The sequence below is a fragment of the Rhinopithecus roxellana genome, chromosome 6, assembly GCF_007565055.1.
Source record: "Rhinopithecus roxellana isolate Shanxi Qingling chromosome 6, ASM756505v1, whole genome shotgun sequence".
NCBI classification, from domain to species: Eukaryota; Metazoa; Chordata; class Mammalia; order Primates; family Cercopithecidae; genus Rhinopithecus; species Rhinopithecus roxellana.
In genome coordinates this window covers 48320232-48345412 of record NC_044554.1, presented here as the reverse complement: position 1 = coordinate 48345412, position 25181 = coordinate 48320232, and the positions used below count along the sequence as shown (strand labels likewise).

The 25181-nt window shown below is 52.9% G+C and overlaps 1 protein-coding gene across 1 annotated transcript; it reads left to right on the top strand.

Annotated features, from left to right (window-relative positions):
• Positions 1-501: 501 nt before the first annotated feature.
• On the top strand, positions 502-24542 carry C6H7orf26 (chromosome 6 C7orf26 homolog). Its single transcript, XM_010367754.2, has 6 exons — positions 502-1440; positions 2584-2805; positions 5697-5862; positions 13430-13957; positions 17724-17763; positions 23781-24542. The coding sequence occupies exons 1-6, from the start codon at positions 1249-1251 to the stop codon at positions 23980-23982; spliced, it is 1350 nt and encodes a 449-aa protein (XP_010366056.2). The 5' UTR covers positions 502-1248; the 3' UTR covers positions 23983-24542.
• Positions 24543-25181: the final 639 nt, after the last annotated feature.

Sequence of the window (25181 nt, the reverse complement as noted above, 5' to 3'; positions counted from 1 at the left end):
AATGGGTGTTGACTGAGGAATCCCCTTGCTTATCTTCTTTTGAAACCGGGCATCTCTGAAGTTTTGGTGTCAAGGGAATCAAGAGATGACTTCTCAGAGATTCCAGGTGACGTTGAGACATTGGTGCCTCTAAACTCTGTGCATGTGGACAGGAGGGGCTTGCAGCTGTGTCTCTGACCTGCCTGATGTGCAGGAGGGTCTCGACTCGGCGCCTGCACGTTGTGCCTGGCTGTGCTTTCTTTTATGCCCCCTCTATTCTCCTCTCTCCCCCAGGGGATTTTCATCTCAACAACAGTGTCCTCACCCAGGCCTGCCTTCTGGCCAGTATGGGCTTGTACACCAGGCACATTCCTGCATGCGAGGCCTCCGGCCAGCCCTCATCTGTCCACATTCAAGTCTTTTCTGACTAGTTTAAATATTGTGAAAGTGAACTGCCACCTATTTCAGAGGAGAGATGACTGCCAGAAATGAGGTCTTGGTGCGGAAGGTCTTTGGAGTGGGAGGGTTCTCAAGTGCAGGTGGCAGGTGTTCTGTACCTTGCTAGGCCAAGGAGTCCGCAGCCAGAAGAGGCGGGGAAATGGGAATCAGGGGCAGGGCTCCTTCCAGGCATCTTCCTCCGTAGCTCCCCAGCTGAGAACAGATGGAAACGTGAAGATTGGTAGCTGGGGCGGCCAGGGAACCCAAGTCCGCTGGCCCAAGCCAAAGCCTGGCACCACCCCCCCATCCTTGCTGGTGGAAAGCACGGTGAAATCAACCAGCGGCAGCTCTGAACGCAACGCAGAGTCCGCGAGGGAGCCTGGGCAAGTACAGAGCGGGCCCGCTCTGGCGGTTGGGCGGGCTCTGGGGGCGGGGCCGGGGGCGGGGTCCACCTGGGACCGCGGCACGCCCCTCACCGCTCGCGCCGCCAGGGGGCGCCCTCCCGAGAGCGCCCCTGGGCCGAGGCCTGCGTTTGGCCCCTGCGGGCCGCCGTCTCCGTGCCAGGCATTCGGCCGCCGTTCGGCTGCGCGGCGGCGGCGGCTCCCGCAGCTCTTAGCGGTGCCGCAGTCGGACTTTCGGGGGCCCGCTGGCCGGCGGCAGCGGCCATGGCACCCTGAGCAGGCAGGGAACAGGCAGCGGCAGGCGGGCAAGCGGGCTGGTGCCGCAGCCCAGGCCCGTGTCGCGCCTCTTTGTCTCCACGGGCAGCGGCTCAGCCCCGGGCCCCGGGCGGAAGTGAGAGGCGCTCGGCGTGGGGGCCGCGGCGGCCGCACCATGAACGACATCCGCCACTCGCTGCTGCGCCGCGACGCGCTCAGCGCCGCCAAGGAGGTGTTGTACCACCTGGACATCTACTTCAGCAGCCAGCTGCAGAGCGCGCCGCTGCCCATCGTGGATAAGGGCTCCGTGGAGCTGCTGGAGGAGTTCGTGTTCCAAGTGCCCAAGGAGCGCAGCGCGCAGCCCAAGGTGCGGCCCGAGACGGTCGGGTGCCCGGGCGCCGCAGGCAGGCAGGCGGGCCTTTTCCCCAGCGATGCAGGGCTGTGTCAAGCCGCGGGCGCCCCACGTCCAGGTGCCCCGCGCTCGGGCTTGGCCTCGCTCCTGCAGCAGCCCGCAAACCCCTCTTCGGGTCCTGCAGTGTTGCTCAGCTGCCTGTCTAGTCTGCGGGGCGTGTGACAGCCGAGTCTTGGTGTTAAAGGGACAAACTGGCGACTGCCCGCTCCCTAGAAGTCTGTTGGGCTGTTACCAAGAGGCTCATCCTGAGCCCTCCAGGAGGATGTATAATGATCTGTATAGCTTTCCTCTTACATCTTTTTCTTTTTTCTCTCTCTCCTTTTTTTTCTCTCTCTCTCTCCTTTTTATTTTATTTTATTTTATTTTGCTGGAGTGCAGTGGTGCAATCACAGCTCACTACAACCTTGAATTCCTGGGCTCAAGTAATCCTCCCGCCTTATCCTTCTCAGTAGCTGGGACTACAGGCATGCACCACCATGCACAGCTAATTTTTGAATGTTTTGTAGAGATGGGGCCTCCCTGTGTTACCCAGGCTGGTCTCAAACTCCTGGGCTCAAGATTCTCTCCTTGGCCTCCAAAGTGTTGGAATTACAGGTGTGAGCCACAACGCCTGGCCTATATGACTTTTTTCTAAGAGTAACAGCAAAGATCTCCCTGAGACCTGAGCTTTACAAAGGGCGAAAAGTTCTATGAGGAAAAACCTTTTTTCCTGCTTTCCTTTTTTTTTTTTTTTTTTTCTGGAGACGAGTCTCTGTCACCCGGCTGGAGTGCAGTGGTACAATCTCGGCTCACTGCAACCTCCACCTCCCGGGTTCAAGCGAGTCTCCTGCCTAAGCTTCCCGAGTAGCTGGGATTACAGGTGCACACCCACCATGCCCGGCCAATTTTTGTATTTTTAGTAGAGACGAGGTTTCATCACGTTGGCCAGGCTGGTGTCGAACTCTTGATGTTGTGATTCGTCCGCCTCGGCCTCCCAAAGTGCTGGGATTACAGGCGTGAGCCACCGCACCCAGTCTTATTTCCTGTTTTTTTAACGTATGAGTTAATAAGTACGTTACAGCCACATTTCTTAACGCTTTTCCTGGATTTCTTTTGCAGAGACTGAATTCACTTCAGGAGCTTCAACTTCTTGAAATCATGTGCAATTATTTCCAGGAGCAAACCAAGGACTCTGTTCGGCAGATTATTTTTTCATCCCTTTTCAGCCCTCAAGGGAACAAAGCCGATGACAGCCGGATGAGCTTGTTGGGAAAACTGGTCTCCATGGCGGTGGCTGTGTGTCGAATCCCGGTGTTGGAGTGTGCTGCCTCCTGGCTTCAGGTACTGCTCAAGAGAGACCCTCGGCCGGGTGCAGTGGCTCATGCCTGTAATCCCAGCACTTTGGGAAGCTGAGGTGGGCGAATCACTTGAGGTCAGGGGTTCGAGACCAGCTTGACCAACATGGTGAAATAGTGTCTCTACTAAAAATGAAAAATTAGCCTGGCATGGTGGTGCATTCCTGTAACCCCAGCTACTCAGGAGGCTGAGGCACGAGAATCGCATGAACTCAGGAGGCAGAGGTTGCAGTGAGCTGAGATGGTGCCATTGCACTCCAGCCTGGGTGACAGAGCAAGACTCTGTCTCAAAAAAAAAAAAAAAAAAGGGTCTCACCCTGAGAGTCTCTGAAGAGGAGTTGAGGAGTTTGCTGTTCGGAATTCTTGTTTAATTGGATTTCTGGAATTTTTGTTTGTTTGTTTGTTTCTTTAAATTATTCTTTTAGGCCGTGCTTAGTGGTTCACACCTGTAATCCCAGCACTTTGGGAGGCCGAGGAGGGGCAGATCACTTGAGGTCAGGAGTTTGAGACCAGCCTGGCCACCATGGTGAAACCCTGTGTCTACTGAAAATACAGAAATTAGCCAGGCGTGGTGGCACACGCCTGTGGTCCCAGCTATTTGGGAGGCTGAAGCAGGAGAGTCATGTGAACATGGGAGACGGAGGTTGCCGTGAGCTGAGATCACGTCACTGCACTCCAGCCTGGGTGACAGAGTGAGACTCAGTCTCAAAAAAAATTTTTTTTTAATTAGGGCGTGTTTTTTTTTTTTTTTCTTGTTTCTTTTTTTTTTTTCTTGTTTCTTTTCTTTTTTGCGACAAGGTTTCAGTCTGTCCCCCAGGGTGGAGTGCAATGGTGCAATCTTAGCTCACTACAACCTCTTCCTCCTGGGCTCAAGTGATCCTCCTACCTCAGCCTACCAAGTAGCTGGGACCACAGGCACACATCACTATGCCTGGCTAATTTTTGTATTTTTTGTAGAGACAGGGTTTCACCGTGTTGCCCAGACTGGTCATGAACTCCTGAGGTCAAGTGATGCTCCTGCCTCAGCCTCCCAAAGTGCCGGGATTATAGGCATGAGCCACTGTGCCCGGCCTAAGAATAGGATTTTGAGAGAAATTCAGCAAGTACTGCTGTAAACAAACCTTTTCATCATGTGACGGTTCACAGACTTTCCTGAATCTCTTCAATGCAATAGCAGCTGTTAATTTTTACCTGTGGCATCCCACCTGGGATCCTTTAGGGTTACAAAAGTTGTCATTTCCTCACCTGAAGGCAGAAATGATGTTTCTTAAGTAAACTGTAAAACAAGAGCCGGCAGATGTTGTAGTGAAGGGCGAGATAGTGAACTGTCTTAGGCTTTGCAGGTCCTGTAGTCTCTTTCACAGCTACTCTGTCCTTCTAGTGCAAGAACAGCTTTAGGCAGTAGGCAAACAAGCATGATCACGTCTCAGTGAAATATTGTTTACAGAAACGGGTGGTGGGACAAATTTGGTCTGTGGGGTGGTTTTTTTGTTTTGTCTTGTTTTTTGAGAGAGTGTTGCTCTGTCGCCCAGACTGGAGTGCAGTGGTGTGATCTCGGCTCACCGCCAGCTCCGCCTCCCGGGTTCACGCTATTCTGCCTCAGCCTCCCAAGTAGCGGGGACTACAGGCGCCCACCATCAGTGGTGCCTGGCTAATTTTTTTGTATTTTTAGTACAGATGGAGTTTCACCGTGTTAGCCAGGATGGTCTCATGATCTGCCTGCCTCGTCCTCCCAAAATGCTGGGATTACAGGCGTGAGCCACCCTACCCAGTCAGGTGTTGTTTGTTTTTTTTTTTTTTTTTTTTGAGACGATCTTGCTCTGTTGCTTATGCTGGAGTGCAGTGGGTGACCACAGGGCTCACTGTAGCCTCAATCTTCCCAGGCTCAAGCCATTCTCCTGCCTTGGCCTCCCAAGCAGCTGGGATTACAGGTGTGTGCCACCACACCCGCCTAATTTTTTCAGTTTTTTTTTCTAGTTGGAGTCTCGCTCTGTCACCCAGGCTGGAGTGCAGTGGTGCGATCTCTGCTCACTGCAAGCTCCGTCCCCTAGATTCACGCCATTCTCCTGCCCCAGCCTCCCGAGTAGCTGGGACTACAGGCGTCTGCCACCATGCCTGGCTAATTTTGTGTGTGTGTGTATTTTTAGTAGAGACGGGGTTTCACCGTGTTCACCAGGATGGTCTCGATCTCCTGACCTCGTGATCTGCCCACCTTGGCCTCCCAAAGTGCTGGAATTACAGGCGTGAGCCACCGCACCTGGCCCGTTTTTTCTATTTTTTATAGAAATGGGTTCTTGCTGTTACCCAGGCTCGTCTGGAACTCCTGGGCTCAAGTGATCCTCCCACCTTAGTCTCCCAAAGTGTTGGGATGACAGGCACGAGCCACCATGCCCAGCCTGGTCAGTGGGCTTTAGACTGCCCACCCCTGCTTCAGTGTAAGCCTTTAACTTTTTTTTTTTTTTTTTTTTTGAGACGAAGTTTTGCTCTTGTTGCCCAAGCTGGAGTGCAGTGGTGCGATCTTGGCTCACCGCAACCTCTGCCTCCCAGTTTCAAGTGATTCTCCTGCCTCAGCCTCCCGAGTAGCTGGGATTACAGGAGTGCCCCACCACGCCCAGCTAATTTTCGTATTCTTAGTAGAGATGGGGTTTCACCATATTGGCCGGGCTGGTCTCGAACTGCTGACCTCAGGTGATCCACCTGCCTCGGCCTCTCAAAGTGCTGGGATTACAGACGCGAGCCACCACACCCTGCCCCATCAGCATCTTTTTTTCATCTTGGAAGTGGTTCTGCCAGTTCTGATGGTGTTCACCGTGTGTGCGTAGTTGCTGGTCTACTCACGACATCTGTAGTTACATGGACTGTGTGGCTTCTTTCCAGCGGACGCCCGTGGTCTACTGTGTGAGGTTAGCCAAGGCCCTCGTGGATGACTACTGCTGTTTGGTGCCGGGATCCATTCAGACGCTGAAGCAGATATTCAGTGCCAGCCCGAGATTCTGCTGCCAGTTCATCACCTCCGTTACCGCGCTCTATGACCTGTCGTCAGGTAAACTTGAAACAGGTTATTTCTATGAAAGAAGCTTACATTAGACCGGGCGCGGTGGCTCAAGCCTGTAATCCCAGCACTTTGGGAGGCCGAGACGGGCGGATCACGAGGTCAGGAGATCGAGACCATGCTGGCTAACGGTGAAACCCCGTCTCTACTAAAAATACAAAAAACTAGCCGGGCGAGGTGGCGGGCGCCTGTAGTCCCAGCCACTCAGGAGGCTGAGGCAGGAGAATGGTGTAAAACCCGGGAGGCGGAGCTTGCAGTGAGCTAAGATCCGGCCACTGCACTCTAGCCCGGGCGACAGAGCAAGACTCTGTCTCAAAAAAAAAAAAAAAAAAAAAAGGAAGCTTACATCAATGACTAGTTTTATTTTCCACTGAATACCCAGGTGAAGTGTCCAGTGAATGCTTTGGCCATTTTGTCTCTGAAATGTATATTTTTATTTTTATTATTTTTTGAGATGGAGCCAGTTGCCCAGGCTGGAGTGCAGTGGCGTGATCTCTGCTCACTGCGCCCTCCCCCTCCCGGGTTCAAGCAGTTCTCCTGCCTCAGCCTCCCGAGTAGCTAGGACTACAGCCAGCATGCGCCACCACTCACGGCTAATTTTTTTTGTGTTTTTAGTAGAGATGGTGTTTTGTTTTGTTTTGTTTTGTTTTGTTTTGTTTTTTTTGAGACAGAGTCTTGCTCTGTCGCCCGGGCTGGAGTGCAGTGGCTGGATCTCAGCTCACTGCAAGCTCCGCCTCCCGGGTTTTACGCCATTCTCCTGCCTCAGCCTCCGGGGAGTAGCTAGGACTACAGACGCCCGCCACCTCGCCCGGCTAGGTTTTTTTTTTTTTGTATTTTTAGTAGAGACGGGGTTTCACCGTGTTAGCCAGGATGGTCTCGATCTCCTGACCTCGTGATGCGCCCGTCTCGGCCTCCCAAAGTGCTGGGATTATAGGCTTGAGCCACCGCGCCCGGCCAGAGATGGTGTTTTAACTGTGTTCCAGGCTGATCTCAAACCCCTGACCTCAAGTGATCCACCCACCTTGGCCTCCCAAACTGCTGAGATTACAGGCATGTGCCACCATGCCCAGCTGAGTTTTTAGTTTTTATTTTTTGAGACGGTTTCACTCTTGTCACCCTGGTTGGAGTGCAGAGGTGTGATCCCAGCTCACTGCAGTCTCTGCCCCCAAGGCTCAAGTGTTCTCCCCCCGCACTCAGCCTCCTGAGTAGTTGGGACTACAGGTGCATGCCACCACGCCTGGCTAATTTTTGTATTTTTTGTAGAGATGGGGTTTCGCCATATTGTCCAGGCTGGTCTTGAACCCTGAGCTCAAGCAGTTCTCCTCCATCAGCCTCCTGAGTAGTCGGGACCACAGGTTTGCACCACCATGCCTGGCTAATTTTTTATATTTTTTTGTAGAGATGGAGTTTCACTGTGTTGCCCAGGGTGGTTTCGAACTCCTGGACTCAAGCAATCCTCCCAACTCAGCCTCCTAAAGTGTTGGCGTTACAGGTGTGAGCCATTGCACCCGGCCTGAAATCTGTGTTTTTAATTTAGGCTAAAAGCTAAAGGTGTAGGCCACCTGAACGTGTGCAATTTGCTAAGAGGGAGCTATTCTTAGTGATCCCCATTTGCCTGAGTGGTCCAAGTGGCAGGCAGCCCAGAAAGCGAGGGTCTGCCGTCTGGTGAGATGTGACCCACTGCCCGGACATATGACTTGATTTTTTATTTTCCCCCTACTTTCTTTATTTTACTTTTTTGGATAGCGAATCTTGCTCTGTTGCGCAGGCTGCTGTAATACGGTGGTGCAGTCATAGCTCATTGTAGCCTCAAAACTCCTGGGCTCAAGTGGTCCTCCCACCACAGCCTCCCAGGTCGCTGGGACTGTAGGCACACACCACCAGGCCTGGCTGACAAAACCTGCTTTTCTGTTCCTCCTTCTCTGCCCTTGGCTGTTGCTGCTCACAAGGCTGACAAATAGTCTCTCTCTCTTCCTGGGTTGATAGCCAAACCAGCAGTTTGAAAGCCTTTAACGGCATCTGTCATTTTTTTTTTGAGACGGAGTCTCGCTCTGTCGCCCGGGCTGGAGTGCAGTGGCTGGATCTCAGCCCATTGCAAGCTCCGCCTCCTGGGTTCACACCATTCTTCTGCCTCAGCCTCCCTAGTAGCTGGGACTACAGGCGCCCGCTACTTCGCCCGGCTAGTTTTTTGTAGTTTTTAGTAGAGACGGGGTTTCACCATGTTAGCCAGGATAGTATCGATCTCCTGACCTCGTGATCCGCCCGCCTCGGCCTCCCAAAGTGCTGGGATTACAGGCTTGAGCCACCGCGCCCGGCCCAGCATCTGTCATTTTTATTCAGTCCAGTATTGGTCTCCCACCAGCATGCTGACTTTTTTTTTTCTTTTTTGTTTTTTTTTTTTTTGAAACAGAGTTTCACTCTTGTTGCCCAGGCTGGAGTGCAATGGGGTGATCTCGGCTCACGCAACCTCCACCTCCCGGGTCCTGGTTCAAGCAGTTCTCCTGCCTCAGCCTCCTGAGTAGCTGGGATGACAGGCATGTGCCACCACGCCCAGCTAATTTTTGTATTTTTAGTAGAGATGGGGTTTCACCATGTTGGCCAGGCTGGTCTCGAACTCCTGACCTCGTGATCCACCCGCCTCAGCCTCCCAGAGTGCTGGGATTATAGGCGTGAGCCACCGCACCCAGCCTTCCTGACTATTTTTGAGACTTCTTTTTTTTTTTTTTTTTAAGATGGAGGTTCCCTCTGTTGCCCAGGCTAGAGTGCAGTGGCATGATCTCAGCTCACTGCAACCTCCACCACCTGGGTTCAAGCGATTCTCCTGCCTCAGCCTCCTGAGTAGCTGGGATGACAGGCATGTGCCACCACGCCCAGCTAATTTTTGTAATTTTAGTAGAGATGAAGTTTCACCATATTGGCCAGGCTGGTCTCGAACTCCTGACCTCGTGATCCACCTGCCTCAGCCTCCCAAAGTGCTGGGATTACAGGCGTGAGCCACCGACCCAGCCGAGCCTTCTTTTATCTGTCACCTTTTTTTTTTTTTGGGGGGGAGACAGAATCTCATTCTGTTGCTCGGGCTGGAGTGTAGTGGCATGATCTTGGCTCACTGCAACCTCTGCCTCCTGGGTTCTAGTGATTCTCCTGCCTCAGCCTCCCGAGTAGCTGGGATTATAGGTGTGTGCCACCACACCTGCCTACTTTTTGTGTTTTTAGTAGAGACGGTGTTTCACCATGTTGGCGAGGTGGTCTTGAACTCCTGACCTCAGGTGATTCACCCGGCTCGGCCTCCCAAAGTACTGAGATTACAGGTGTGAGCCACTGTGCCCGGCCACCTTTTTTCTTGTTGTTAAACTTTTTTTTTTTTTTTTGAGACGGAGTCCCGCTTTGTCGCCCAGGCTGGAGTGTAGTGGCCGGATCTCAGCTCACTGCAAGGTCCGCCTCCCGGGTTTACGCCATTCTCCTGCCTCAGCCTCCTGAGCAGCTGGGACCACAGGCGCCCGCCACCTCGCCCGGCTACTTTTTTGTATATATTTTAGTAGAGACGGGGTTTCACCGTGTTAGCCAGGATGGTCTCGATCTCCTGACCTCGCGATCCGCCCATCTCGGCCTCCCAAAGTGCTGGGATTACAGGCTTGAGTCACCGCGCCCGGCCTTCTTGTTGTTAAACTTTTTAGCTCTCTTGAGAAAGTTTGTGTGGAAATATTGTGAACATATAAGCGCGTGCCATATTCATATGCTAATTTCTTTTTTGTTGTTTTTGTTTTTTGAGACGGAGTCTTGCTCTGTCGCCCAGGCTGGAGTGCAGTGGCGCCATCTCGACACACTGCAAGCTCCACCTCCCAGGTTCAAGGGATTCTCCTGCCTCAGCCTCTCACCTGGCTACTTTTTTGTATTTTTGGTGGAGACGGGGTTTCAGTGTTAGCCAGGCTGGTCTCAATCTCCCAACCTCATGATCCACCCACCTCGACCTCACAAAGTGCTGGGATTACAGGCGTGAGCCACCGCGCCCACCCGCAGATGCTAATTTCATACTCTCCTTTTCCTAGCAGTTTGCCTGTGGAATGGGAGGCAGGTTGTGGGGAGCAGGGCCATGCCGCTGCAGTGGGATTTCCCCTAGCTCTCTCCTCCAAAGGCTTCCTAAGAGCTGTTAACATCTGGGAGCGGTATTCAGGCCTTTCATCTTCCAATAAGAAAGATTTCACTGAACTCAGCTATGGTATCATAGTTGCCTTTTCGTTTTTGTTTTTGTTTTTTTTTTTTTGAGATGGAGTCTCACTCTTGTCACCTAGGCTGGAGTGCAGTGGTGTGATCTCCCCTCACTGCAACCTCCACTTCCTGGGTTTAAGCGAGTCTCCTGCCTCAGCCTCCTGAGTAGCTTGGGCTGTAGGTGTGCACCACCATGCCTGGCTAATTTTTGTATTTTTAGTGGAGTCAGGGTTTCACCCTGTTGGCCAGGCTGGTCTCGAACTCCTGACCTCAAGTGATCTCCCTGCCTCAGCCTCCCAAAGTGCTGGGATTACAGGCATTAGCTACCGCACCCGACCTACCTTTTATGTCATCGGTTATTCTAGGCCAATGAGTACAGAAATTGGCCTTGCCATTGGGAAGGGATGAGTTAGCATATGGAACAGGAAAGAATATTCAGGGAATGCCACTGACACAGCAGAGCAGTTCTGAAACACAGTGTTTTTCTCTTAAGCCAGCAAGTCCATTGAGATGTTGATGATTTCTCAAGTCACTGCCACACAGCGGTGGCCCTGGAAGTCACCATCCGGATGGTGATTGAAGCTGATCTTGGGCACTTCTGGTAACAGGAGAGCATTCTTGGGGAGGCTGTGTCTTCAAAGCATAAAAAGGAAGATACCCACATAATAATATCCCCCCTTTCGTGAATGGTGCTGAGAACGCGGGACTCTAGAGACCGTAACTGGGATCCTAAATACTGAGGACTCACGAAGTGCACACGCCAACATGTATGCTGAGGGCACACCTGCACAAGTGTGTGTGCACACACACACGCATTACCTACAGGCTGTTGGAGATGCCTCAGCTCAGATCTGAGGGGGCAGGGATACACTGGAGAGGTGGATATGACCCTGGCATTGCCCAGACAGAAACATCTCTGTGGAATCAAGAGGCTGCACACATGGCCAGTTGCAGTGGCTCACTCCTGTAATCCCAGCACTTTGGGAGGCGGAAGTGGGTGGATCACCTGTAGTCAGGAGTTCAAGACCAGCCTGGTCAACATGGTGAAATCCCATCTCTACTAAAAATACAAAAATGAGCCAGTGTGGTGGCAGGCGCCTATACTCCCAGCTACTCAGGATGCTGAGGCAGGAGAATTGCATGAACCCGGGAGGCGGAGGTTGCAGTGAGCCAAGATCACTGCAGCCTGGGCGACAAGAGTGAGACTCTGTGTCAAAAAAAAAAAAAAAGGTGGCACACAAGACAGCAGCTGCTCCCGCTGTGGCCATTGTCTCACCACAGTAGGTGGGCAGGGCTGTCCATACTCCAACAGTTGGCAGGAATCATCTCAGATGGTGGGCACAGCCCCAGAGAGAGGGGCCTGAGGACCCACTCCTGTGAACACAGCCAGCCTGAGGGCATTGCACACCAAGCCCCGCATGTGCAGTACAGCCTCCCGATTTAAAGCCAGGCTGCTGAAGTCAGATCTGGGCCATACGCTTTTGTGTGTGTATGTATGTTTGTTTTCCTGAGACAGGATTTCACTCTGTTGCTCAGGCTGTTGTACAGTGGGACAACCACAGCTGACTGCAACCTTGACCTCCCAGGCTCAAGTGATCCTCCTACCTCAGCCTCCTGAATAGCTGGGAATATAGGTGTGCACCACCACTTCCTACTATTTTTTTTGTTTTAAGACGGAGTCTAGCTCTATCGCCCAGGCTGGAGTGCAGTGGCGTGACCTTGGCTCACTGCAAGCTCCACCTCCCGAGTTCACGCCATTCTTCTGCCTCAGCCTCCTGAGTAGCTGGGACTACAAGCACCTGTCACCATGCCCGGCTAATTTTTTTGTATTTGTATTTTTATTTTTTATATTTTATTTTATTTTTTTTTGAGACGGAGTCTCGCTCTGTCGCCCAATCTGGAGTGCAGTGGCCGGATCTCAGCTCACTGCAAGCTCCGCCTCCCGGGTTCACGTCATTCTCCTGCCTCAGCCTCCCGAGTAGCTGGGACTACAGGCTCCCGCCACCTCGCCCGGCTAGTTTTTTGTATTTTTTAGTAGAGATGGGGTTTCACCGTGTTAGCCAGGATGGTCTTGATCTCCTGACCTCATGATCCGCCTGTCTCGGCCTCCCGAAGTGCTGGGATTACAGGCTTGAGCCACCGCACCCAGCCTTTTGTATTTTTGGTAGAGATAGGGTTTCACCGTGTTAGCCACGATGGCCTTGACCTCCTGACCTCGTGATCCACCTGCCTCTTCCTCGCAAAGTGCTGGGATTACAGGCTTGAGCCACTGCACCTGGCCACTCCTGGCTAATTTTTAAGAATTTTCGTAGAGATTGGGTCTCACTCTGTTTCCAGGGCTGGTTTCGAACTCTTGAACTCAAGTGATCCTCCCACTTTGGCCTCCCAAAGTGCTGGGATTGCAGGTGTGAACCTGGGCCACATACTTTCAATGAATCCTGTGGAAATCACTTGACATAACTGTGCCTCAGTTTCCTTGTCCTTTGTATGAGACTAACCGCTGGGGTAGAGGGAGGATTAAACACGTTCATCTGTGTAAAGCGTTGAGACCTGTGCGGGGTGAGGCGTGTTCGTCTGTGTAGAGCGTTGAGATCTGTGCCGGGTTAGGCGCGTTCGTCTGTGTAGAGCGTTGAGACCTGTGCCGGGTTAGACGCGTTCGTCTGTGTAGAGTGTTGAGACCTGTGCTGGGTTAGATGTGTTCGTCTGCGCCGGGTTAGACGCGTTCATCTGTGTAGAGCGTTGAGACCTGTGCTGGGCTCGTAGGAAGCCCAGAATAAGTGTCACCATCTGTTCTTCTCTGTCTAGGCCACAGAGCCTGCCAGGTCTCAGGGATCATATCTCCTAGGGTTGCTTAGATGAGGGTTCCAGGTTTGGGGTTGGGGCGGCCCTTGGCAGCTGCCGGATGACTGACGGGATTCTGAGCTGGTCCCCGAAGGCCACCATTGCTGTCCCTGCCCCATACAGGAGACACTGAGCACAGGGAGGACACATACTCAGGAGGGAAGGGGGTGACGTGTGGCAGTGTGGGATAGAAAAAGCGTGGAATTTTATCTAAACATGCAGGAAGACATTTCTCCAAAGCATGATGGAGTTCCAGGGAATTGTAGACTTAGGTATTTCTGCAGCCTCTCCCTTGCTCCAGGGTCCTGGGCACTGGGATGTGACAGTGACTGAGATGAGAGTCCCAGTCCCCCTGGAGTGGACATTCTAGGAAAGGAGACAGAAGATAGCTAAGCCAGGAGGCGTGATCCGAACCATCAGGTGGGCAGTGCCGTGGGCCCTGGGGTCATGCTCCCTCTCTCCCTGTCCTCGAGGCCAAGAGCACTCCTGACCTAATGGTCTTTATTTGCAGATGACCTCATCCCACCTATGGACTTGCTTGAAATGATTGTCACCTGGATTTTTGAGGACACAAGGTTGATTCTCATCACTTTTTTAAATACTCCGATTGCGGCCAATCTGCCAATAGGATTCTTAGAGCTCACCCCGCTGGTTGGATTGATCCGCTGGTGCGTGAAGGCCCCCCTGGCTTACAAAAGGAGAAAGAAGCCCCCCTTATCCAATGGCCACGTCAGCAACAAGGTCACGAAGGAGCCGGGCGTGGGGATGGACAGAGACTCCCACCTCTTATACTCGAAACTCCACCTCAGCGTCCTACAGGTCCTCATGACGCTGCAGCTGCACCTGACCGAGAAGAATCTGTACGGGCGCCTGGGGCTGGTCCTCTTCGACCACATGGTCCCGCTGGTGGAGGAGATCAACAGGTTGACGGATGAACTGAACCCCCTCAACGCCTCCCAGGAGATCGAGCTCTCGCTGGACCGGCTGGCGCAGGCTCTGCAGGTGGCCATGGCCTCAGGGGCTCTACTGTGCACGAGAGGTGGGTGCCTCCCTGGCCCAGGCCTCCTGGTGCGGGGACACCACCGCCCTGCAGAAGGAAAGGGGCTCCTCGACAGACACTGTTTTTGCTTCATTTAGGACTTCTTTTCCTCCTAGTGAACACAGGGGAGGAAGGTACCCCAGCCGCGCCCCCTGCACTCCACCCTTCCTGCTCACCCCGTCAAGGTCCTAATATCCCACAGATGGGAGGTCTTAGTGTCGCCCAGGACTGGAGACTCTTCAAGAGCCTAGATAGCTTTCCTTTCGAGGAACCCGTTTTCTTTTTTATCTTTTTTTTTTTTTTTTTTTTTTGAGACGGAGTCTCTCTGTTGCCCAGGCTGGAGTGCGGTGATGCGATCTCGGCTCACTGCAAGCTCCGCCTCCCGGGTTTACGTTATTCTCCTGCCTCAGCCTCCCGAGTAGCTGGGACTACAGGCGCCTACCACCACGCCCGGCTAATTTTTTGTATTTTTTTTTTAGTAGAGACGGGGTTTCACCATGTTAGCCAGGATGGTCTCGATCTCCTGACCTCGTGATCCGCCTGTCTCGGCCTCCCACAGTGCTGTGATTACAGGCTTGAGCCACCACACCCGGCCTATTTTATCTTATTTTTATTTATTTATTTATTGCGATGGAGTCCCCCACTATTGCCCAGGCTGGAGTGCAGTGGTGCCATCTCGGCTCATTGCAACCTCCATCTCCTGGGTTTAAGCAATTATCCTGCCTCAGCCTCCTGAATAGCTGGGACTACAGGCATGCGCCATCACAGCTGGCTAATTTTTGTATTTTTAGTACAGACAGTTGCACTATGTTGGCCAGGATGGTCTTGAACTCTTGGCCTTGTGATCCACCCACCTTGGCCATCCAAAGTGCTGGGATTACAGGCGTGAGCCACCGTACCCGGCCCCCTTTTTTTCTGTGTCTTTTTTATTTCTATTTCTTTTTATTTTTATGAGATGGGGACTCTCGCTCTGTTGCCCAAGCTGGAGTGCAGTGGCAATCATAGCTCACCACAGCCTGCAACTCCTGGGCTCAAGCGATCCTCCTGCCTCAGCCACAGAGTAGCTGGGACTACAAGTGTGTACCACCACACCCAGCTAATTTTTAAAAAATATTTTTGGAGGGCGGGCGCGGTGGCTCAAGCCTGTAATCCCAGCACTTTGGAGGCCGAGACGGGCGGATCACGAGGTCAGGAGATCGAGACCATCCTGGCGAACACGGTGAAACCCCGTCTCTACTAAAAAATACAAAAAAAAAAACTAGCCGGGCGAGGTGGCGGGCGCCTGTAGTCCCAGCTACTTGGGAGGCTGAGGCAGGAGAATGGCGTAAACCCGGGAGGCGGAGCTTGCAGTGAGCTGAGATCCGGCCACTGCACTCCAGCCTGGGCGACAGAGCGAGACTCTGTCTCAAAAAAAAAAAAAAAAAAATATTTTTGGGCTGGGTACGGTGGGTCACACCTGTAATCCCAACACTTTGGGAGGCCGAGGCGGGTGGATCACGAGGTCAGGAGATCAAGACCATCCTGGCTAACACGGTGAAACCCCGTTTCTACTAAAAATACAAAAAAAAAATTAGCTGGGCGTGGTGGCAAGTGCCTATAGTCCCAGCTACTGGGGAGTCTGAGGCAGGAGAATGGCATGAACCCGGGAGGCAGAGCTTGCAGTAAGCCGAGATCGCGCCACTGCACTCCAGCCTGGGCTACAGAGCGAGACTCCGTCTCAAAAAAAAAAAAATGTGTAGAGTCAAGGTCTCACCATCTTTCTTGTCCAGGCTGGTTTCAAACTCTGGGGCTCAAGTGATCCTCCTGCCTCAGCCTTCCAAAGTGCTAGGATTACAGGCGTGAGCCTCTGCACCTGTCCTTGTCCTTTTTTATTGAGGCATATTTTTTTTTTTTTGAGATGGAGTCTCGGTTCTTTGCCCAGGCTGGAGTGCAGTGGCACGATCTCGGCTCGCTGCAACCTCTGCCTCCCGGGTTCTAGCGATTCTACTGCCTCAGCCTCCCAAGTAGCTGGGATTAGAGGTATGTGCCAGCATGTCTGGCTAATTTTTGTATTTTTAGTAGAGACGGGGTTTTACCATGTTGGCCAGGATGGTCTCAGACTCCTGACCTCAAGTGATCCTCCCACCTCAGCCTCCCAAAGTGCTGGGATTACAGGTGTGAGCTACTGCGCCTGGCCTAGAGGCAAAATTTATACACAATACAATGACGTGGGTTAAGGGCAGGATCTGATGAGTTTTGACTAATGGTTACACTCATGTGACCACTTCCCCGTTGGTAACACACAACATTCCCACTCCTTGTGGGTTTTTTGATCTTTGTTTGTTTTGAAGATGGAGGTCTTACTCTGTCACCCAGGCTAGAGGGCAGTGGCACGATCATAGCTCACTGCAGCCTCGACCTCCTGGGCTCAAGTGATCCTCCCACCTCAGTCTCCTGAGTAGCTAAGACTACAGGTGTGTATCACCACACCTGGCTCATTTTTAAATTTTTTGTAAAAATGAAGTCTCGCTATGTTGCTCAGGCTGGTCTCAAACTCCTGGGCTCAAGCGATCCTCCTGCCTTGGCCTCCCAAAGTGCTGACATTACAGGCACGAGCCACTGTGCCAGCCTCATGGCCTGTTCTGAGGTTCCTTCATTCTCCTGCATTTCAGTCCTTGGACTCTCCCTGGAGAATCATATGGTGCTTGGGTTTGCCTTTTGGCAACTGCCTCACTCAAAAGGTTGCCTGTGGTGCCAGGGATGGCCGTGGGTTTCCCGTCTTACTGCTGCTCTTAGATGGCCTTGGGTGCCTGATTGCCCAGGGAGAGCCCAGCCTCTGGGCTTTTTCCAGCCATCTGACAAATTGCCAGCAGGGCTGCCTCCTTTCCTAATTGCCGTCTTTTGTTTGGGGATGGGTTTTTTAAAAGCAAAAATTGAAGACGAGAACTCAGATTTTTTTTTTTTTTTTTTTTTTTTTTTTTTTTTCTCTGAGATGGAGTCTCACTCTGTCACCCAGGCTATAGTGCGGTGCCACAATCTCGCCTCACTGCAACCTCCCCCTCCTGAGTTCCAGCAGTTCTCCTGCCTCAGCCTCCCAGGTTGCTGGGATTACAGGCATGCACCACCACACCCGGCTGATTCTGTATTTTTAGTAGAGATGGGGTTCCTCCGTGTTGGTCAGGCTGATCTCAAACTCCTGACCTGAGGTGATCCGCCCACCTTGGCCTCCCAAAGTGCTGGGATTACAGGCATGAGCCATTGTGACCGGCCAGGGGATGGATTTTTTAAAGCAAAAATTGAATACAAGTAGAACTCAGAGTCTTCTTTTTTTTTCTTCTGGTTTTTTTTTTTTTTTTTTTTTTGAGACGGGGTCTCACTCTGTCACCCAGTCTGGAGTGCAGTGGTGTGATCTTGGCTCACTGCAGCCTCCCTCTCCCAGGTTCAAGCAATTCTCCTGCCTCAGCCTCCCGAGTAGCTGGGATTACAGGTGCCCATCACCACTCCTGGCTAATTTTTATTTTTTAGTAGCGATGGGATTTCACCATGTTGGTCAGGCTGTTCTCAAACTCCTGACCTTGGGTGATCCGCCCGCCTCGGCCTCCCAAAGTGCTGGGATTACAGGCATGAGCCACCGTGCCCGGCTAGAACTCAGTTTCTAAATGACGCTAGGGAAATGTAGTATGAGGCACTCTTGCTGTCTTGCTAGCATCCTTACAAAGAATACCAGTGTGTATTTACCCATGTTATCTCCAGTATGTTCGTTAATCTTATATGTCCTTAATTGCAGATGACCTGAGAACCTTGTGCTCCAGGCTACCCCATAATAAGTAAGTATCCTCAAGATTCCCAGCTGGGACATCTTGCTCAGGCAGGGTGGAGGGAGGCAAGACAGGGCGAACCCCTTTGTCCTGGGTTCTTTGAGGAGAGTCCGGTAAGGACATGATGAGAAGTGGGGCACGTGAACAGAACTCAAGTAGAAAGTAAACCTGAAAAATGGTCATCATGCTGGAAGTCCGTGAAAGGCCAGTCCCTAGTGAGCATGCACCTGTTGAGTTGTTGAGTGGTGGGTGTGGCGCAGGGGGCCCTCTGTTGGTGACACTGTGAACTGCACAACCATTTGGGAAGTCTGGCTGAGCCACAGCCCTAGAGCACACTGCCAGTGCTTGGCCATCGGGCGGCACGGACCTGGGTTCTGAGCGTGGCCCTGTCTGGGATTGGCTGTGATGCTTGGGAAGTCTCTTGACCTGTCTCTGTGCCTCAGCTTACCCCCTTGTAAAATGGGGGTGATACTGTTCCCTGACTCACAGGGTGGTAGTGAGGATGAGACGCAGTAGTGTTTGTGAATTTCTCATCCTACTCCTTGCCATGTGGAGACCTCCGCAAATGCAGTCGTCAGGTGACAAGTGGGAACTGTGATCAGATACTGGAGAGAATCCGGGCCTTGCCACTTCCAAAAGTCCGTATGTCCTTGGGCAGCTTCCCTGGCTTCTGCCTGAAGTCCTCATCTGTAACATCAAGAAAACCATGGGACCTGCCTCATGTTCCTCTTGCTTCCCCCAGCTTCTCACTGTAAGATTTTTGTGAGGAGTAAATGAGTAAAAACAGGCCAGGGCCTGGGCGTGGTAGCTCATGCCTGTAATCCCAGCACTTTGGGAAGCTGAGATGGGTGGATCACCTGAGGTCAGGAGTTCGAGACCAGCCTGGCCAATGTGGTGAAACCCCATCTCTACTTAAAATACAAAAATTAGCCGGGCGTGGTCGTGCGCATCTGTAATCCCCGCTACTCAGGAGGCTGAGGTGGGAGAATCGCTTGAACCCGGGAGGTGGAGGTTGCAGTGAGCTAAGAGCGTGACACTGCACTCCAGCTTGGTCAATAACTCTGTCTAAAAAATAAAAATAAAAACGCCGGATGTGGTGGCTCATACCTGTGATCCCAGCACTTTGGGAGAATGAGGCAGGTGGATCACTTGTGGTCAGGAGTTTGAGACCAGCCTGGCCAACATGGTGAAACCCCATCTCTACTAAAAATACAAAATTAGCCAGGCATGGTGGTATACACCTGTAATCCCAGCTATTTGGGAGGCTGAGGCTGGAGAATCACTTGAACCTAGGAGGCGGAGATTGCAGTGAGCTGAGATTGTGCTACTGCACTCCAACCTGGGTGACAGAGCCAGACTCAAAAAAAAAAACAAAAAGGTTGGGCATGGTGGCTCACAACTGTAATCACAGCACTTTGGGAGGCCAAGGTGGGCAGATCACCTGAGGTCAGGAGTTTGAGACCAGCTTGGCCAACATGGTGAAACCCCATCTCTACTAAAAACACAAAAGTTAGCCAGGTGGCAGGCGCCTGTAATTCCAGCTACTTGGGAGGCTGAGGCAGGACAATTGCTTGAACCCAGGAAGCAGAGGTTGCAGTAAGTCGAGACTGCACCATTGCACTCCAGCCTGGGCAATAAGAGCAAACCTCCATCTCAAAAAAAATAAAAATTGGCCAAATATGGTGGCATGCATCTGTAATACCAGCTATTTGAGTGGCGGAGACAAGGATTGTTTGAGCCCAGGAGTTTGAGATTGCACTGAGCTGTGATCACCACCGTACTACCTGGGCAACAGAGGAAGACCCTGTCTCTTAAAAGAAAAAAAAAAGTGAAAACACAGAATGCACTTAAACTAGTACATGGCCTGTAGTGAATATCTAGTAAGTGTCAGCTGCTTTTTTTTTTCTTTTTGAGACAGAGTCTTGCTTTGTTGCAGAGGCTGGAGTGCAGTGGCATGATCTTGGCTCACTGCAAGCCTCTGCATACTGGGCTCAAGCCATCCTCCCACCTCAGGCTTCCAAGTAGCTGAGACTACAGGTGTGTACCACCACAGCAGACTGATTTTTGTATGCACAAAAAATGTTTCATACAGATGCAGTTACTAACTAGCAAAGAACTGGAAACAGCCTGTCCTACAGCGTGGTGATACTTAAGTAAATGAGTTGTGATACATCAGGAGGATGGAACATTATGCATCTGCTAAAAATAGTAACTGACAGCCAGGCGTGGTGGCTCAAGCCTGTAATCCCAGCACTTTGGGAGGCCGAGACGGGTGGATCACAAGGTCAGGAGATCGAGACCATCCTGGCTAACACAGTGAAACCCCGTCTCTACTAAAAAATAAAATCTAGCCGGGCGAGGTGTTGGGCGCCTATAGTCCCAGCGACTCGGGAGGCTGAGGCAGGAGAATGGCGTAAACCCGGGAGGCAGAGCTTGCAGTGAGCTGAGATCCGGCCACTGCACTCCTGCCCGGGCGACAGAGCGAGACTCTGTCTCAAAAAAAAAAAAAAAAAAAAAAAAGTAACTGACTGCTGGGAAGCAGTGTGGATAGTGGAAAGCAGAACTCCTGTGCACATGGACAGGGTTAATAGAAATGACAAAGTGAGCTTGGTGGGGTTAGTAATGTTCTTCCTTTGGAGCCCTCACACTGGTCTTTAGCAAGGAGAAGCAGGCTTCCAGGGGCAGGTGTTGATGAGCAGTGTGGACAGGGGCAGCAAGCGGCTCGGCAGCCCTGGGGGTGCACGTCGCCTTGGCCTGGCCGGCTGGCTCTGTCAAGTCCAGCGGCAGAGCGCTGGGTAGCGCTCGCAGGCTGAGACAGACATGTATAACTCGAGTCCGAAGTTCAGCCGGATGCTGGTCCACAGCTTGCAGAGGAATCGCATCTTTGTGTGAGGGTTGGGGACTGCCATCCGTGCCACACTCACTCTGCCAGATTCTGCAAGGGAGGAGCTGGGGCAGCTGTCTGGGTGGGTACAAAGCCTGAGGGGGCAGAAGGGAACAGTCTCTGGGATGAGACTGTCCTGCCTGAGGTGTCATAACAGCAGCACAGAGAGATCACAGGGCCACCTGTCCCAGGGGCCCACACTCTTTCTCTCCTCTTTTTTCTTTTTCTTTTTTTTTTTTTTTGAGACAGAGTCTCGTTGTGTCACCCAGGCTAGAGTGCAGTGGTGTGATCTTGGCTCACTGCAACCTCTGTGTCCTGGATTCAAGTGATTCTCCTGCCTCAACCTCCTGAGTAGCTGGGACTACAGGTGCCCTCCACCATGCCTCATTTTTGTATTTTTAGTAGAGACGGGGTTTCGCCATGTTGGCCAGGCTGGTCTGGAACTCCTGACCTCAAGTGATCTGCCTGTCTCAGCCTCCCAAAGTGCTGGGATTACAGGCGTGAGCCACTGTGCCTGGCCTCTTTTTCCTGTTTTTGGTCTGGGTTCTAGAAGTTCCCACAGCATCGGAGGACATTGCTGGTATCAGCTGGCACCTTTCCCCTTCTGCAGGAATCCCTTTGTGATAGTTCCCTTCTTTGTCCACCGCTTTTATTTACATTTTAGTGTTTTCTTCAGGGAATTTAAAAGACAGCAGGATACAAATCCTTTGTATTGTCCGAGTCTTTTAACTCGGGGTCTACATTAGAGCCCCCTGGAACTTCTCAGCAGTCCCCTGCCGGTCCTGTTCCAGAGCCTCTGACTCCATTCCTTCCGAGGAGCTGGTGGCTGCCTCTCCTGACACAGATCTGGGGAGCCCTGACCTCCCAGGGGCAGGCCGGGCATGGCTGTTGGGGAAGGACAAGAGGTTGCCTGGAATACCTCTTAGATTTCTTTTCTTTTTCTTTTTTTTCCTGAGACAGAGCCTCACTCTGTCACCCAGGCTGGAGTGCAGTGGTGTGATCTTGGCTCACTGCAACCTCCACCTCCCGGATTCAAGCGATTCTCCTGCCTCAGCCTCCCGGATAGCTGGGATTACAGACACCCGCCACCACACCCAGCTAATTTTTGTATTTTTAGTAGAGACGGGTTTTCGCCATGTTGGCCAGGCTGGTCTCGAACTCCTGACCTTAGGTATCTGCCTGCCTCGGCCTCTCAAAGTGCTGGGATTACAGGTGTGAGCCACCATGCCTGGCCTACCTCTTAGATTTCCGACAGTCTCTGTGTTCATCGTCTTTCCAAATAGACTGGAAACTTCTTGAAGTGCTTTTTATCTCTGGCAGGTTGTGTATGTGTTCAAATCATCACATGACCACAATTTGGCCTCTGCAGTACCTCCTCCTTGGGTTCGTTAATCTCTTGCTAAATTACTTACCCAGAGTTATTTAGTAGTAGTAACAGAAAGAAAAGGGGCTCAGAAGAGCTTTGGGCACTGAATGCACCAGCCCTCCACATACCTTCTGTTTACTGCCTGAGCCCCTCCTGGGGTCCCTGGGTCCAAGCCTTTGTACTGGGGAGCTTGGGGGTTCAGTCTGTGACAGACCAGCCCCTTGACAGAGCACGGGGGAGTAGGAAGAGAGCAGGCAGGGCTGTCAGAAGGGTGAAGTGGCTGGGAAAACGGGCTACTGTGGGACCCAATTAGGACAATGTGCAGGAACAGAGAGCCTTGGCTGAGTGACGGGATGTGAGTAGAACCTGGCAGGCAGGCCTTGGTATTAGGAGAGACCAGCGCAGGTGCTGCAGACACAGGACCCAGCTGGAGCGAGATCCTGGGGCAGGTCAGGAGAGGGGTGAGCAGAGCCGGTCTGTCTGCAGCAGAAGCTTCCAACGGGGAAGCAAGGGGAAGGCAGGGTAGGGAGGAGGCCTAGGACCTGAAGCTGGGAGGGCCCCAGAGGGCCTTTTTTTTTTTTCTTTGAGACAGGGTCTCGCTGTCTCCCAGGCTGGAGTGCAGTGGCACAATCATGGCTCATGACTCACTGCAGTCTTGAACTCCTGAACTCAAGCAATCCTCCTGCCTCAGCCTCCTGAGTGGCTGGGACTAAAGGTGTGCGTCACCACGCCCAGCTAATTTTTAGTTTATTTTCTGTAGAGATGGGGTCTCACTGTATTCTGTCTGGTCTTGAACTCCTGGCCTCAAGCAGTCAGCCTCCAAAAGTGCTGGGCTTATAGGCGTGAGCCACCAGACCTGGCCAAGAGAGGTTCTGATTAGGGAGGACTCATGGGGAGTTGGTCCTCTCCGGCTGACACAGGACGGGGCAGGCCTCACCTTGGTTGGGGAAGCTGGGGGTGATGAGCCAAGCCGGGGGTTCTAGGGGGTTGGGGGATAATCCTGGGGAGGGGGAGGTTAGAAGGCAAGGGCCGTGAGAAACTCGGGAGTCTGGAAAGCCAGGTTGAATTTGCGGGGAGGAGGATTCCAGGAAGTGGGGGCCGTGGTGTGCTGTACCACCAGGATGGGAGGTCCAGGCCTCTGGGGCTCAGGGGTCTTGGTGGGAGCGCGGTGGCGGATGGGGAGAGCGTGCGTGCAGCTATTCTCAGAGCCCCGGTGCTGGGTGCTGGGCGGGATGGGGGTGTCTGAAGCTGAAGCTGCACGGGGCTGGGTGGGAGGTGGGGGGGTCCCGGAGGTCCTGGATCCAAACCTGGGCCATCCCCGAGGGGGCCGCACCAGACTCATTCTGAATTACAGGACTCCGAATTTCGGAGTCATTTGCAAGACCAACTTCCTGGGGCTTCTGCTTGGAAGTCAGGTAGGGCGCGGTCATTCACGGCTCTGAGGAGACTGTGGCCGCCTGTCCTGTGTGTCCCAGCGCAGCAGAGAGCTGTAAAGGCTGACATGGAGGCCGCCTGTGTGGGCTGTGCGCCCGGGAGTGCTGTGGCCAGAGCTCCGTGGGCCGTAGGCCCCGTGCAGAGCCCGCTCCCACGCATCCTCGCCTGTGGGGTCCTGGCTTTGCCGCTGCTGCTCCGCGTCCACCGCCTGAACCTCTGGGTGGTCGGTGCCTGTGTCGGTGCCTCTCCCCGGTGGGGTGCGGGGTTCGAGGTCAGCCAGCCGTGCGCACCTGCGGAGTCCCCGGAGTCCGCCTGCCCTGACGCTTGTCCTTGTGTTCGCAGCCTCCTCCAGCTGGTGATCTCGGGTCCCGTGCAGCAGTCGCCTCACGCCGCGCTCCCCCCAGGGTTCTACCCCCACATCCACACGCCCCCGCTGGGCTACGGGGCCGTCCCGGCCCACCCCGCCGCCCACCCCGCCCTGCCCACGCACCCCGGGCACACCTTCATCTCGGGCGTGACGTTTCCCTTCAGGCCCATCCGCTAGGCCGGCCCGCGTGTGCCTTATGTGCCCTCGCTGGACGAAGCCTTCCGAGAAGGAAGGGGTGGCCGGTGCCCCAGAAGAGAACCTCGGGGAAGTGGCCGGGTGGCTCCTCCCCGCCGGCAGAACCGTCTCGGTGCCACGGAGTCCAGGTGCTTCCCACCTGGTCGCATTCTTCGACATCCAGATTGGATGGTGAAGGGAAGAGTCCAGCCTCTGCTGAGAGCCTGCTGCGGGCGTTTTTAAAACATGCCGGACCTGGGAGCCTCTGTTCTCTACGCATTTCAGACACAGCCTGTGTGGCGAGGAGTGTGACGGGAGGAACCACAGGTGCAGGCCTATACGTCTGGCCTCTTTGCTTGTGAAGACGATGTGTCCCCGCCAGAAAAAGTGGGCTCTTTCTGCAGCCCCGTGAGCTGAGCCCAGGCTGTGTAGTGACCACAAGCTTGTGTGCAGCACCGCTCAGGGAAGCTGTCAGGAATTCCCCTCACCTCGGAAAGGAACTTCTCAGTTTTATTGGGGGTGTCAAAATTTTCCTTTCATATGTTCAAATAAATTTTTCTAAAGTCATGGAATGTATTTTTAACAGCTTCATAAATGTTGCTTCCAACTGCAGGCATTTTCTTCCCAGTCTTTTGTTTTTTTTTTTTTTTTTGGAGACGGAGTCTGACTCTGTCGCCCAGGCTGGAGTGCAGTGGCGGGATTTTGGCTCACTGCAACCTCTGCCTCCTGGGTTCAATCGATTCTGGCGCCTCAGCCTCCCGAGTAGCTGGGACTACAAGTGCGCACCACAACACCCTGCTAATTTTTTGTATTTTTTTTTTACAGAGATGGGGTCTTGCTAGGTTGCCCAGGCTGACTTTGAACACTTGACCTCAAGCTATCTGCCCACCTTGGCCTCCCAAAGTGCTGGGGTTACAGGCCTAACCTACTGCACCTGGCCTCCTTCCCAATCTCTTATGATCGTGTTAGTTTTTAGTCATTTCTTTTGATGGAAACAGCTTGGACACCCATGTCCCCAGCTAAGCCAGGCAGCTGAGGTCAGCGGGCATAGAGCACTCCAGATCTTTTTTTTTTTTTTTTTTTTTTTTTTTTTTTAGGCGGAGTTTCTGTCACTCAGGCTGGAGTGCAGTGGCACAATCTCAGCTCACTGCAAGCTCCACCCCGCAGGGTCACGCCATTCTCCTGCCTCAGCCTCCTGAGTA